Raw genomic sequence first — 14,633 nt, 5'->3', positions numbered from 1 at the left:
CTACAAGGTTTGGTCCCGATTTGTGTGCGCAGCGCGTACCCAGACCCGCCAGGGCGGGTATCTTGGCACGGGCTTCTTTACGCCGTGGCCCTCGTGCATTCGGGGGCTTTGTGTCGCGTGTAACTGTCTAGCCGGCGCCTAGGAACTCTCGCCTCCGGCTCCTCGGCTCGCTCAGTTCCTCCTCCATCGCAGCCCAGCAGCGAGACGCGTGCCGCCAGTTACTCGGGGGATGGAGCGGACCGAGGTGCTAAAGCCCCGCACCCTGGCCGATCTGATCCGCGTCCTGCACCAGCTCTTCGCCGGCGAGGAGATCAACGTGGAGGAAGTGCAGGCCGTCATGGAAGCCTATGAGAGCAACCCCGCCGAGTGGGCAGTGTACGCCAAGTTCGACCAGTACAGGTGAGCGCGCTCTCGCCCGGCTCTCCGAGGCTCCGCGGCGCCGGCCTCCCGGCCCAACGGCGGACAGCACGGGAGGAGGGGGGTTCCACCGCCGGAGAGCGCAGGCGGCCGGGCTCCCGCCGCGCCCACCCTCGCTGTGCTCCCAGCCGGCTCCCGCACCCCAGCGCCGCGCCACCATGCCCGCGAGCCCTGGGGCTGCGCTCGGCGCTTTGGGCCGAAGCTGGGTCCCACTGGCCCGAGACTGCGACAGGCTCCCGGGGGGGCGACAGGGACCGCGCGGCTGCAAGTTTTCTGTTCTCTTCTCGTTGATAAACCCCTCGGCTTCCGAACAGCCAGTCCTCCCAACCCTGGCGTCCAAAGCAGCAGCCCTCCGCCCGCCCCCCACCCCGCTCTGGAGCCTTCGCTCGCCTAGTCCGCGGAGGAGATGCGGGAAGCCCGTGGGGGCTGGACGCCCTCAGGCTCGGACTGGCTGGACTAACCCGGGGCGCTCCTAGAAGGTCCAACAGCGGCCCGGAGAAAGGGGTGACTGTGGCAGACACAATTAAGCGACAGGAATTCTCGCACTTCTCCCTCGGTCGCCTGCAACCAGGCGTCCGCCGGCAAGCGTTTTTGCTAATATAAAATAACGACCTGGGGGTGTCAGCTGCTGTTTTTCAGTCTATGCTGATCCTTCTCTCAAAGCAATTTGTCTCCCCCGACTGCGGGTTTATTTAAACCCACTGTTTGGTTCTCAAATGAGTGCTTCTCTTTCATCCCCCAAGCAATATACTGTTTCTTATCCTTTAGATCTGAGAGTCTGGAATGTAAATTGAAGACCCCTCGCTCCTCAGCTGTGCTAGAGTGAGATGAACGGGGTGGGTGCTCATTGCAGCCCTGGCTTGGAGATTGAGTAAAATTGAAACGTGAAGCACTACAAATCCTCTGGGGAGAGAAGTAAAATTTAATCACCCGGAAGAGTGAGGATTGCTTTTTCCGAAGGGTAGCCAGCGCTCCGGTCATAATGGTTGGTAGTGTTGAGGGTAGGGAGGGCTCTGGTACTCTTCCCATGACTTGACACGTGAGCTAACAGGAGCTACCTCACAACGGTTCTGTGACATAGTTGCGGTTCTTATCCCTATTTTACAGGGGAGGAGGAGTAGGTAATGAGAGGGTTGGATTACCTGCATAAGAACTAATGTCCAGGATTCAAATTAGCATTCTTGTTCCCGAGCCTACACTAAACCACTACTAAACTTCCTATGAACATAACGTGCCATCATAGCTTTCTTCTACCTAGATTTTTTATTGAACAAATGAAATCAATTAACCAGGGTAGCTTGTAAGAGCTTTTAATCTGTAGAACAAGGGCATTTCCAAGGCCTTGAGTTTACCTTGATAGACAAGCTCGAAACCACTTGACACCTTTGGACTGACCTATCCCACGGGCTTCTGAAGCACCCCTCAGTAAGATAATGGGTGCAGTCCTCCAGTTGGAGGAGGGAGGGGGATGGGAGAACAGAAACCAACGTCATCACATTTTGTGCATGTATCAAGTGTCCCAGTACAGGGAAGGAGTCTGATCTCTGGCCTTGGGAAGGCCAGTGTAGAAGAAACAACACCGAGTTAAGTGCCAGGCAGTAAATTCTCCTGAAGAAGCCCCAGCAAGAGGAGGACCCTAGGACTGATGGAAGAATAGGACCCCTAGTACAGAAACCGTTTCCCAGGGTCGCGGGCGATGTGCACGGCCCCTCGCAGATCATAAAGGGCTGCGAAGTGAGGATAACTGTCCTCTAATCCACTAATCAATCTCAGAGATCCTGCTCTGCCAGCACCTGGCCTCCAGCCGAGGGGAGGAGGGGGGTGTGTGGGGCGCAGTGAGCAGATGACCGTGTGAACAAACAAAATGCGATAGAGTCCTTTCCTTAAAAATGAGTTTAAATAAATGTCTTAATTACCTAACTTTGTTAATTAGATGGCGTCAAGAGAACCCACTAGACCAACAGAAACTTTAAAGTTGATTTTTTGAGGTGGGGTGGTGTGGGTGGGCTTGTTTTGGTTTGAGATTTTTGGAGGCCAATTGCTAATTTCTCTTCACTGTAAAAGGTTTAGGGTATTATTTTACTTCACAAGTATAGAGACTTTTGTCCTGGTACTTAGGTCCCTCTGTGGAGGATTTTTCATTATGATGCTTTTGAATGTGGATGTCGTTTGTGTCTTGGCTGTAGTAAAACTAAGGAGAGTTCCAGAACAGCTATTTAATAAAACCTTGTTTCTCAAATTCTGGTGTAGCTACAGGGAGGAGAAAAAAAGATAATAGCATTCTTGCTTAGAGCAGTAATGTACTTTGAAAATGCTTTCTGTGAGAAACTTCTTTTATCAGTTTGAGGCTGTCACATGAAAAATCAAGGAATTTGATTTTTTTTGTTGTTACCTTTTTCATTGCACTGATTGAAACTGAGCAGCTGTGAACAGTGATTCAAAATACAAAAATGTCTAAAATGAACCATAGAAAAATATTTGTTTTCATTTGTGCTCAATGTCTAACTAGACAACCACATTTAAAGTTGCTGAGAGGTTAAAAACATTAGCATTTGTACATTAATGATACTGTATGATATTTTTCTCCCAGTGCTTGTCTCATCAAACAAATTCAAACTTCTGATATGTTCTTTTTAGGTATACTCGAAATCTTGTGGATCAAGGAAATGGAAAGTTTAATCTCATGATTCTATGCTGGGGTGAAGGACATGGCAGGTAAGACAACTGCTTGTTTGGGTATTTATTACAGTGTTTGGTCCAGCATATGAAAAGCGCCGTGCGGAGTGGCCACGTGTCTGTGAGCACTAATGCATCCCAAATTGCTCACAGTGCTCCCTGACCCCAGCAAAACTCCTCATGGGAATTAGCATGAGCGGTTTAGCATACACCATGTATGAGAGACCTGCGCCTCAAATGAATGGTAAATCAAAGGAGGTGGTGGGAAGTAACCAGCTTAATTTAACCTCTGTGTTCTCTGGAGTTAAACTTTCTATGGAATTATGCTAAAACTTGACCTTTGTGGTGCTTTGAAGTGTGTAAACAATTGTCGGGCCAAAGACCAAAGCATCCAGATGTGAAACTAGAAAAGCAATGTGGAAAATTTCTTTCTACTTCAAGCTGATTGTTTCTTTTCTTTCTATGTAGATAAGGTAACTTAGACTAATACCAATTCTTGGTTCTGTAATTTTTCCTCATGTATTTCCTCATTTTTCCGCTTATGTATTTGCAAGTCTTACTACCAGTCAAGTATGATTACCTCTTTAAGCAGGTCCTCCTCAGTCTTTTGAAAATGGTAAAACAAACAAACAATAATCCAGACCCATTTTTGGTACAAAAAAGAAAACATGAATTTATAAGATTTTGGAAACTTAGGTTTATACAGTGCATTTATTAATCTATCTAGAGTGAAGTTGTTTTCATCCTCTCAAAATTTTTTGAAAGCAGATTATATGTTTAGGAGTAGGATGACGCTCTGTGACTTAGGAAGCAAGTTCTTATGGTACATTTATGGGTTAACAGAATTCAACATACGAAATAAATGCTGTAGTGTATACAAATTCATACCTTTTAATCAACCCTATAGCTAATACTACTTAATAAACTTAAATACTCTTTACAGGAATAAACTCTTTCCCCAAATCCAATTTGCTTTTTTATTCTCTCATCAATATTGGGAAGCAATCACAGGTAGGATACTCTAAGTCTGTAAGATGGTAACATTTTATTTACTTTACAGTGTAGTTTTCAGTGGGTAGCACACACGTTCATTTCATACTTTTGTCCTCCAGAGGAAAGAGAGAAAAGCCTGAGGAGGAAAACACTGTCACATGACCTTCAGCCTTCTCAATATGATGCCGTTATTACAGTTATTATCGTTATTATCCTTTATACAATTACTCTAATGTAGTTTTTAAATCAAGTTCTAACCCAGCTTAATTGAGTTATTAAAAGCTGTATCTTGGAAAAGATAAATGGTTACTGGTTTTGTGTTTCTGTTATCAAAGTAGTTTTACAACAGGGTTTTAAAAAGTGAACTATTCTTCAGTAGGGTTATGGATCAAAACTATACCTCTTATATGCATCAGCATGGAAAATATAGTGTTGTATTACTTTGCCCTGAACAATGTTGAATTATAAACTGATGACATTTAAAAATCCAGCTGAAGTGGATATTGGCCTGGGAGATGCCCTACTGACAGTTACAGCTGTAAGCTCTGGACAGACTGTTATAGGTCTGAGTTCATCTACTGAGTTGCATTGTTGTTTTGTGTAAATATAGCAGTATCCATGATCACACCGACTCCCACTGCTTTCTGAAGATGCTGCAGGGAAATCTAAAGGAGACATTGTTTGCCTGGCCTGACAAGAAATCCAATGAGATGATCAAGAAGTCTGAAAGAATCTTGAGGGAAAACCAGTGTGCCTACATCAATGGTAACATCCAATACATTTTTCTAACAAGTGGGGAAAACCTTGCACACCCATCTGAAATATTGCTCTCTTACATTTGTGCAGTACAGCATGGATCCTGGAGGCATGATCTCATCTGCTTAGGAAGTAACCTAAAAGTGGGTTTTGCTTTCTTTTCTTAAAGCTTTGCATGTGGATGCTTGCCAAGAGTTGGACACGACTGAGTAACTAAACCATCCCCATGTGTGGATGGGAATCACTTATTAAAAACATATGCATGCAGGCTAGCATCCATTGAAGAGTCATTTACCTACCAAGTCTTAGGACAGTTAGAATCAAATAGGAATTTACATAAGGAGAGTCTTTTAATAAAGGTGAGAGGCCAAGTTGGAAGTATTCGTCTTTGGTTAGAAAATGGAAAGAAATGTTCTGGAAGTGATTAAGAATGCTAGCTAGTCCCTGTTTTCCTAAAGTGCATACAGCTTACTTCCAAAGAGTATTCTCAGGAGAAACTTTATGAAGCACATTATTTAGCAATGATTTCTAGATCTCTGACAATTCATTCTTTCTCCTGAATGTAATATGGGAGAGCTGAATGCTCTTCAGTAGAGGCAATGATTAACATCTGTGTTCCTAAAGGGCTTAGTAACCGCAAAAAGCTCCTCAAAGCTTCTGTGAGATAACTTTTTTATTCCCATTTACAGATGAAATTGCCAACACATAGGAAGATTAAGGTCACTCAGGATTTTAACCCAAAGAATTTGATGCCAAAGCCCACACTCTTAGTTGGGATGCTATCCCACTTATCTAAAATAAAGTATTACAGAGGTTTTTCTGGAAAAGCAGGTTCTTTCTTCTTAAATCTTCAAGTTAAGTATTGGCCTTGGTACGTAGCTTAATTTTGTCCATTAGTTTAAGAATGCAAGTCACTTACAAAGGTCAGATTGTGTAGGAACTTTTCCCCCATTCACATAACACGAGGGGGTTAGTTCCTCAAGTGGCAGGAAACTCTTATTTGAGGTGGACTTCCTGAGTGGCACTAAAGAAACTGCCTGCCAATGCAGGAGACATAAGAGATGTGGGTTCAATCCCTGGGTCAAGAACATCCCTTGGAGGAGTGTGTGGCAACCCTCTCCAGTATTCTTTCCTGGAGAATCACATGGACAGAGGAGCCTGGCGGGCTACAGTCCATAGGGTCGCACAGAGTCAGACACAACTGAAGTGATTTAGCACACACATAAATAGCACGCACACGAGACTCCCAAGAACAAGATCACCAGTACTCTTCACAATAAAGCCAAAGCCTTTCAGAATAATTACTTTCCGCTAGAATCACAGTCATTATGAAGCTACATTAGATCTTGGAGAACACTTAAGAATTTTTTCAAGGGTCTTCAATGCAAGAGACTGTGGGAATTGGTGTGCAAGTGGTCCTGTCTAAAGGGACAACATGACTACAGCTCCAGTGAGATCATCCTGGCTTTTTTCCATAGAAGTGGGACATTCTGATTTTTTTTTTTTTTTGCTGCATCTCATGGCATGCTAGACTTCCCTGACCGGGGACTGAACCCATGTCCTGTGTACTGGAAGCTCACCATCTTCACCAGTGGACCATCAGAGAGGTCCTGGGAAATTCTGATTTTTATGGGAAATTTTGCTAACCAGCAAAATACTGGATAAGATAAGCTAAATATTTCTGTAGACGTATTACTCAAAAGCCACAAACTTTTAACCTTTGATTTTTACATGCAGGAGGAATGCTAGATATGGATAGTGATCAGAGGAAAGATGTTTCAAGTACAGGAAAGAGCACGAGAGAAGGCACAACCATTGCAAAGAATGAAAACTATGTGGGGATGGTCTAGCTGGAAGGGAAGAATAGACTTGGATAGGAGGAGGAGTAGAGTAAAGCAAGATCAGGGCCTTAGCCTCCAAGACAAGCTTCGAGTAAGAGCTTTCTTTGGTCAGCAGAAGTTTACTGGGAATGTCTTGATCAAGCAGTATGCATCACAGGGTGAAGAAGAGGGAAAATGGGGCAAGGAAATCAAGTTACCTGTCTTAATAGGCAGAAGGTGGACATTGCCTCGAACAAGCTGGCATCCATAAGTATCACCAAGAACGGTCAGGTATTAGTGTGACAGAGGGTATATCATTGGCAAAAAGGGAAGGAGGGAAAGACTAATAATAATAATATTGCTGGAATCACATCAGGGATCAGACATGAGCGTCTGGGGCTCCTAAAGAATGGGTGAGCTGTTTCTGTGGGATCTGTGCTTGCACTGGGTGGTCTATGCACTTGCGATTGGAAGGGAAAGGCAGTCAGTTCTTCAGAATGTTTAACTTTTGTTCAAAATTAAGCCAGTGTTTTATAAAAGCTTAGGCTATAAAATGGAAGGGTTTGCGTATCTGAGAACTAAGCCCCATTTTTTTAAATGAGGAAGACAGAAGATCCTGGAAGTTCTGAGTTGTTCAAAGGTAGTCAGTCTAACTGGGAGTAGAACCCAAATCTTTTGTTTCTGGGCTACGTTGTTCTTTGTCATGCAAGCTCCTGGAGCTAGATGCTAAAGCGTAAGGCCAAATTAAGTGCCCTAAGGAGAAGATGGTAAAGCGTCTGTCTACAATGTGAGAGACCTGGGTTCGATCCCTGGGTTGGGAAGATTCCCTGGAGAAGGAAATGGCAAACCACTCCAGTACTCTTGCCTTGAAAATCCCATGGATGGAGGAGCTTGGTGCAGGCTACTATCCGTGGGGCCATAAAGAGTCGGGCATGACTGAGCAACTTCACTTTCAAGGAGAAGAGGGTGGCGGAGGATGAGATGGTCGGATAGCATCACCAACTCAATGGACATGAACTTGAGCAAACTCCAGGAGATAGGGGACAGAGAAGCCTGGTGTGCTGTAGTTCGTGGGGTCACAAAGACTCGGACATGACTTAGCAACTGAACAACAACTAACTCACTAACACACTGAACTCCTTCCTTGATTCACCTTCCAACTGTCTCTCTACTATATGAATTTCTTTATCCACATAGTTATACAAATACTTTGTTTTGTTTATTTCCGTCTTCTTGAAGACACCTCCCCCAGGCCTTTTGACTTCCTTCAGTGTGGACTGGTTGGCCAGGGCTCCCCCTGGGTCCCCTCACACCACCCAGGCTTTCCCTTTCCTCTCTCCGGGCGCCTATCCCCTCGTTTCCTGAGCTCATGTCTGCTTTCTCTTGGGTTCATATGCTTGTTTTGGTAGCACATGTCTTCCGACGGCCCTGTGAGAAAGGGTACATGGAAGATAAATTTTTGAGACCTCTTATATCTAAAAATCTCTGTCCAACCCTTATGAAATCATGACCTGGCAGCTGCTTTTTCTCAGAACTATAAAGGTAATCCCTTGTCTTCTAGTTTCCATTCTTCTCGTTGAAAGCCTGGTTCCTTTCTCTATGAATCCTATTTTTCCTTTCTAGGAACTCTTGAGGCCTTCTCTCTGGGTGTCTTTTGATGCACTTTGTTTCATGACACTCATTGTGCTGGGAGCTCAGGAGGTCCTTATGCTCTAGGAATTCGTGTCCTTCAAAATAATATTCTCAAGTTGTTTCTTTGATTTTGCTGTTGTTGTGTTTCTGTTTCTGAAACTACTATGGATCAGATATTAAACCTTCTGAACTAGTCCTCTGGCGTTTTGGGTTTTTTTTTTTAATCTTCCCTATGTTCTGTCTTTGGCCCTTTCTTCCTTGAGTCTTACAGGTTTTTCTTCTAGCGCTTCTATTCATATTTTTATTTCTTCTCTTTATATCTGTGAAAGCTCTTTTTTACTCTCTAGCCCTTTTGATGGTATCCTCCTCTTATCTCTGTCTCTCTCTGGCTGCACCAGGTGGCTTACAGGATCTTCATTCCCTGACCAGGCGTTGAACTCAGCTCATCACAGCGAAAGCGCTGAGTCCTAAGCCCTGGGCCACCAGGGAACTCCCTTTCTCGTATTTCTATGAGGGTACTGATGTTTTTGGTTTTGTTTTTTAAGCCTTCTCATGAGTCGTGTCTGTTTTATGTTGCCTTTTTCTCAGGTTGCTCTTGCCTCTATTATACTAGCAGCTCTGCTCACGTGTCTGGTGGCCTTGACTGGGTGCTAGCATTTAAAAACCAGGGACACAAAAGTTAATTGGAAGCTTTCACACAGGGATGGTGTTTGTCAGCTGGACTTCATTCTAGATCATCTAGTAAAGCTTTTCCTTGAGGAACAACCAAGGGCCATATCTTCAGGACTTTTTTCTTGAGCTGATCAGATTCTCAGAGAAACTACTTCCCAATTCTTATGTGGAGAAGAAATTCCCATTTGGCAGCATTTTGGCAATTTTGTGATGAAGAAAGTGGGGATCTTACCACTCAATGTGTAAATGTTCACTTTCGTCACCAGTTTTTCACTGAGTACCCACCAGTCCTGAGTTCATCTGCTGTACTCTTTCTAGAGAATAAGTAGATCTCAGACTTCTACCAGGGTTAGAGGGGAGGTGAGGGAAACAAGATGAAAAGCATTTGAGGCTAAACTTAAGACAGACTTCAACTACTGCTTATGTTTGAAGCCCGTCTTTACCTTCATTTCAGGAAGTGTCTGTGCTGCCAGTTTCAGGATATAAATCAGGTTATTTCTTGGTCATGTCCAGGCGTAACTGAGGATTTAGCTTTCTCTCCTCTGCAAAGCCATCCGTCTACTTCTGTACTTTCAATTTTTTTAAGAGTTTTTTTTTTTTACTTTACTAAAGTTTTTTTCTTTTCCTTTTATCTTTATATGTTGATGCCTTTTTAATTCTTCTACTTCAAGAAAGAGTGTCTTCAGGAAAAAGCAGAGTGTCATTTACTCTTTAACTGGAACTTCAGTTATAACTAATTTTTAATAATTCCATATGTATTGGTTGATTTAAGATCTTGGGTGATTGGCAAAACTTTTACCTAAGTCTATCATCTAAGCCCCTTCCTCTCTCCATCCCTCTTGGATATTGTTTAGATTCCATTGGCTTACATCGAGTAGAGAATATTAGCCATACAGAGCCTGCCGTGAGCCTTCACTTGTATAGTCCGCCTTTTGACACATGCCACGCCTTTGATCAAAGAACAGGACATAAAAACAAAGTCATCATGACATTCCATAGCAAATTTGGAATCAAGACTCCATTTGTAAGTATAATTTCTCTCTCCTATGTTTAAATGCTTTGTAGGTTGACAGCATTACATGGATACATTGCTTTTTTTGTTCTAGATATTATTTGAATATCTTAAGTATTCTTAAGTTGAAGTATGAGATGAGCCTTAACTTGGGGAAAAGGCCCACTATATATTCTCTTATTTTCTTTAATTTCAGAGACTATACTTCCATTTATTAAAAAGACAAAGCTTAAATTAGATGAAAGAATTGATTATTGAAAGATTTCAAAATTTAGTAATAACTAAAGAAAATATCATAATTAGGGAAATAAGAGTGAGAACTATATTGATAAATCTGTCACTGCCATGACTTAATGTTCATGGTCTGATCTGCTGAGACAGCATAAATAACTTGCATAGTTAACCTTTGCGCAGTTGAGACCCTGTTCTGGTAACGTGAATAAGGAAACTTGCCTGTTCTGGTTCCCAAGTCGCTTTGTCTCTGAGTATGATGGCAACCCACAGTGACACGTTATGACAGTCTCCCACCTCTGAAGCCAATGGGCCATGTAGGCGAGTGGTCTTCAGTTAGTCGTGGGAATGCCCAGAAATGCACAGTGCATGAGAAGACTGAATATCCTTATCCATCTTATGAAAGTACAGCCTTTGCGAGAAGCCAGGGCAGAATTTTCTCAGCTGATTGCCCTGCTTTATTTCCTGCATTCCGATCCCCAGGAGATAGATAACTCTTATCACAGGAACAAAACAGCAGAAGCCCCACTGCCATATACTGAATTTTCAAACGCTGCTAGAGAAGCAGAAATGTCTCCTGTAAAGATCTTACCCTGCTTTCTTTCTTTCTTTCTTGCAGACAACTTCAGGATCCCTGGAGAACAACTAAGGGGCACCAGGCCCTCTGAGGTTTTACTTTAAGGTCCAGCGAATTCGCCTTGGACAGGAAGGTCTGCTACCACTTGCCTGTCCAGTAATACACTTTACAAGGCCAATATGAGATCTACCATAAGGCAGATGCTAGTTATAAGGCATTAAGTAAGCAAATAGTGCCCCGAGCTACTAGAGAAGAAAAATCCCACTAAAGATGAAAAGGCTTATGATTTTCAAGGTCAAATCAAGCAGGTTTTACCTGTTAAACCCATCAGAACCACACTAGGAATGTCAATGATGGTTTTTATAGTTTTTGGAAACACTTTGGTCTCTGGATTGTAATTAGCAATAAATAAAAGCAAGATATCAAACCACCCGCCTTGTTACTTGGAAGGCTAAATGTAGATGTCTTCAATATACTTTATATGTTCTTAATATTTGAGGAGAACTTTTTGAATCTGTGCATTTTATTTTTCCAATCTTATTTTACAAATTCATATTCTATAAATAATAGAGTAGTAGATAGATAAACTTAAGGCACTTTGCCATTTGGTAATTAAATGAAGGGCAGAAGATTTCAAAAAGTACGTGTACCCAAACCCACAACAAACTAAAACTATGAACTCAATTTCTAATGTATCCGGTGGTCAGAGACTCTGTACTGCTGCCAGAATTGCCAAATAATTTTAATAAAGTTGGGTTTGAACATAATTCAAAGTTGTCTTTCTCTTTAGCTTGATCAGATTTTCATATAATTCATGACTTCTTAGATTTAGGTAGACTACCAAAAACGCTGCAGAAGATGCTTTTACGACACAAGAATATAAGAAGACCGAAAACCGCATTCAAGAGGAACTTACCTTTGGGGGTTTTTATATGTGTTCACCAACTGGCCAGAGATAGCAACCCAAGGGTCTCTGGCCCTAGGGCAGTTCACAGACATGATCAGTTTTGCCTGAAAATTGTCTGTGGGGTCTGTATGTGTTTATATATGAATTGGATTTCAACAGTTAAAAACTGGGGGTTTCACGGAAGGAGGAATGGACTTTGAAGTATCTGGCAAGACTGGACCTGCACTGCCTTTTCACTGACAGCAGTTAGCTGGCTGGGCTCTGCCCCTTGGGTGGGGCCACCTCCCGGATCTGTGGCAGTCCCCATTTTGCCTGTGCCTTTGTGTGTGTTTCCTGCAAAGCCCACTCATGCCTTTGAGTTTGCTGCGCCCACTTTAGGCAATTTTCTTAGGAATACCTGTCATATCTTGGGTTTTGTTATCTTGTAACTGAATTAGAAAGTAAACTCCTTTGAAGATACTTCTGGTTAGGCCATTGATTGTGGAGTCTTATAGAATTATTTACATCTTTATACCTTTGCTTCCTCTCACTTTTGAGAAGGATATCAATGTTTACTGAGTTTCTAGTTGGTGCTAGTGGTAAAGAATTCGCCTGCCAATACAAGGGTTACTGGTTCGATCCCTGGCTTGGGAAGATTCCCTGGAGGAGGAAATGACACCCTACTGCAGTATTCTTGCCTGAAAATACCATGGGCAGAGGAGCCTGGTGGGCTGCAGTCCATGGGGCCACAGAGTCAGATGAGACTGAACATTTAAAACATACTTGGCATTATTATAAGTTGTTAAGATGTATGTACTAACAAACTAAATTCCAGAACCTTCCTTATGAATTAGATACTGTATTGATTTCATTCTGCTGCTATACCACAAACTTATTTTCCTGCAGCTCTGTTGGTCAGAAGTCAGAAGCTTCATGGCATCATGTGCAAGGCCCATGTCAGAGGCTTATCTTTTGGTGTGGGTTCATTGATCATGTACTTGGACGAACTGGTTGATAAATGAAGGGCTTTTACCTGTGTTTCATGCGAAGGGATATCATTACATTTAGTAATGGGGCTTAGTCTTTTTTTTTTTTTGACTCCTACCACTTTGAAATCTCAAATGCTGAAGAAGTCTCCAGAAAGGCCAGCACACAACAGATTTGCTTACAATTTCAGAAAAGATTCCTAGACCCTGTGATGGCCCTTAGAAGCCCCAGTTAAGAGCTTTGCCATGTATGAGGCTTTCCCAAGGCTCGTGGCAAATGGTGGCTATTTCACTTCATTTTCTGAGCAAGCTGGGTTACTGGTTAACCTGTTAAAATTAGGGGAGGCTTCTAGGAATCACCAGAGGTTGCTGCTACCTTGTCTGAGGCACGTCCATGTAGTTCACAAGGTCAGTTCTCTCTAAAGACATGAAAGGCTCTGGAGTCTTTCACAACTTCAGTTATCTAGCTTTTAGGTGTTTTCTTTAAAGTGTACGTGGGGTAGTGAAATAAGTTAGACACAGAAGGACAAAAACAGTGCATGATTCCGCTTATACGAGCCGCCTAGAAAAGGCCAATTTATGTAGACAGAAAAGGTAGCCTAGAGGTAACCAGAGGTTAAGGGGTGGGGGGTGGCAGGGAACGTGAGTTACTGTTTGGTGGGTCAGAGTTTCTGGTGAGGGTAATGAAAACGACTTGGGTGTAGATACTGGTGGTGCGTGCATAGCATTGTGAATGTATTTGGTATCACTGAACTGAACATTTATGTATAGTTAAAATAGTGAAAAAGTGTATGTGGAAGAAAAGTTTGTGTGTGTTGGAATAGGTAAGACTTCCTGTCACAGAGAATGCAAATGATATGAAAGGCATGTGGTGGAAAGTATCTTTTTCACCCCATCCTCAGGCTCTCAGTTTTCCTCTCTCGATGTAACCTAGCCCATATTGCCATGCTCCTGTGCTTCCTCATTTACTTTTCCTCATTATTTAGACACAGGGCAGCATTCTGAAGTCCGTATGGTGCATTTACAAGGAGACTTTTCCACATCCGGATACAAGCAGTTCCCTCTGTACTGACGGTTGCCCGTATGGTATTACACTATGTGAATGTACCATAGTTTACTCCACCGGTCCTCTGCTGATGGACTTTGAGGTGATTTGTAACCTTTTACCATCACAAACAATTCTGCAATGAGTAACCATGTATGTGATGTCATTTCACAAATGTCAGTGGACATGTCTTTATTACAAAACAACCACGACAACTCAGCCCCAAGAAATGAGGTAACAGTGGAAGGTCATGGCAAGCCACCCTAATGGAGAGGACCCTCAAGTGTAGAACCTGACATCATCACTGTTCAATTCAGCCACTTCCACATATTCATTGGTCAGGTGTATTCACATTAAGCCTCCAACCGTCAGAAGCTTGACACTCAGGGAGATTGCTTATCACGAGCAGGGGAAAACCTGTGTTCTTGTGAGAAAACTGATGATCAATTGAGGCTTCTGCCCATGCAGACAGGAGAGCTGACACATTCCTGATGTTTGGCTTTTGTTTGCTTTTGTCACTCACCTTGATGAATGCTTGAAGATGTGATGGCTTTAGGTGCTTTTGAAAACATCCTTCAGTTTGCTTAATGAGGGCCGTTTTGTTGCTTCTTGAGTAATTCATGAAGAGATGTAAAGGATCTCGGAGCCTGAGATCTGAATGTGATTTTGAGCACTGATTTAAGCCTCAGCAGCCTGAGGGGACATCCTTATACAAGCTCAAGGAGATGGCCATCTGGTTGACATATTTATGTCTGTATATCATATGATACAATGGGATGTATATTTACCTAAAAATGCAACCAGAAAAATTCCTCGCACATGAGGGGTGAAAATATAGAACTAGAAAGTAACTTACTGCAACTGAAAAGATTGATTAGCCTTCCAGAAAAAGTGTCATTACAACAATAGATCACTGCCATACACCTTTCC

General features: G+C 42.8%; 1 protein-coding gene across 1 annotated transcript; it reads left to right on the top strand.

Moving 5' to 3' along the window:
* The first annotated feature begins 6 nt into the window (after positions 1–6).
* CDO1 (cysteine dioxygenase type 1) lies at positions 7–11,553 on the top strand. Its single transcript, XM_010862084.1, has 5 exons — positions 7–399; positions 3,055–3,132; positions 4,697–4,851; positions 9,821–9,990; positions 10,829–11,553. The coding sequence occupies exons 1-5, from the start codon at positions 230–232 to the stop codon at positions 10,856–10,858; spliced, it is 603 nt and encodes a 200-aa protein (XP_010860386.1). The 5' UTR covers positions 7–229; the 3' UTR covers positions 10,859–11,553.
* Positions 11,554–14,633: the final 3,080 nt, after the last annotated feature.

Source organism: Bison bison, unplaced genomic scaffold (genome assembly GCF_000754665.1).
Source record: "Bison bison bison isolate TAMUID 2011002044 unplaced genomic scaffold, Bison_UMD1.0 scf7180017864476, whole genome shotgun sequence".
In the NCBI taxonomy this organism is placed as follows: Eukaryota; Metazoa; Chordata; class Mammalia; order Artiodactyla; family Bovidae; genus Bison; species Bison bison.
Note: the sequence above shows the minus strand (reverse complement) of the source record. Positions and strands in the feature narration are given on the sequence as shown.

Excerpts from the sequence above, each read along its gene's own strand:
- CDO1 (XM_010862084.1), top strand. The coding sequence starts at position 230 with ATGGAGCGGACCGAGGTGCTAAAGCCCCGCACCCTGGCCGATCTGATC. Across the intron at positions 3,133-4,696 it reads TGGGGTGAAGGACATGGCAG|CAGTATCCATGATCACACCG; the intron begins GTAAGACAACTG and ends GTGTAAATATAG. Across the intron at positions 9,991-10,828 it reads TTGGAATCAAGACTCCATTT|ACAACTTCAGGATCCCTGGA; the intron begins GTAAGTATAATT and ends TCTTTCTTGCAG.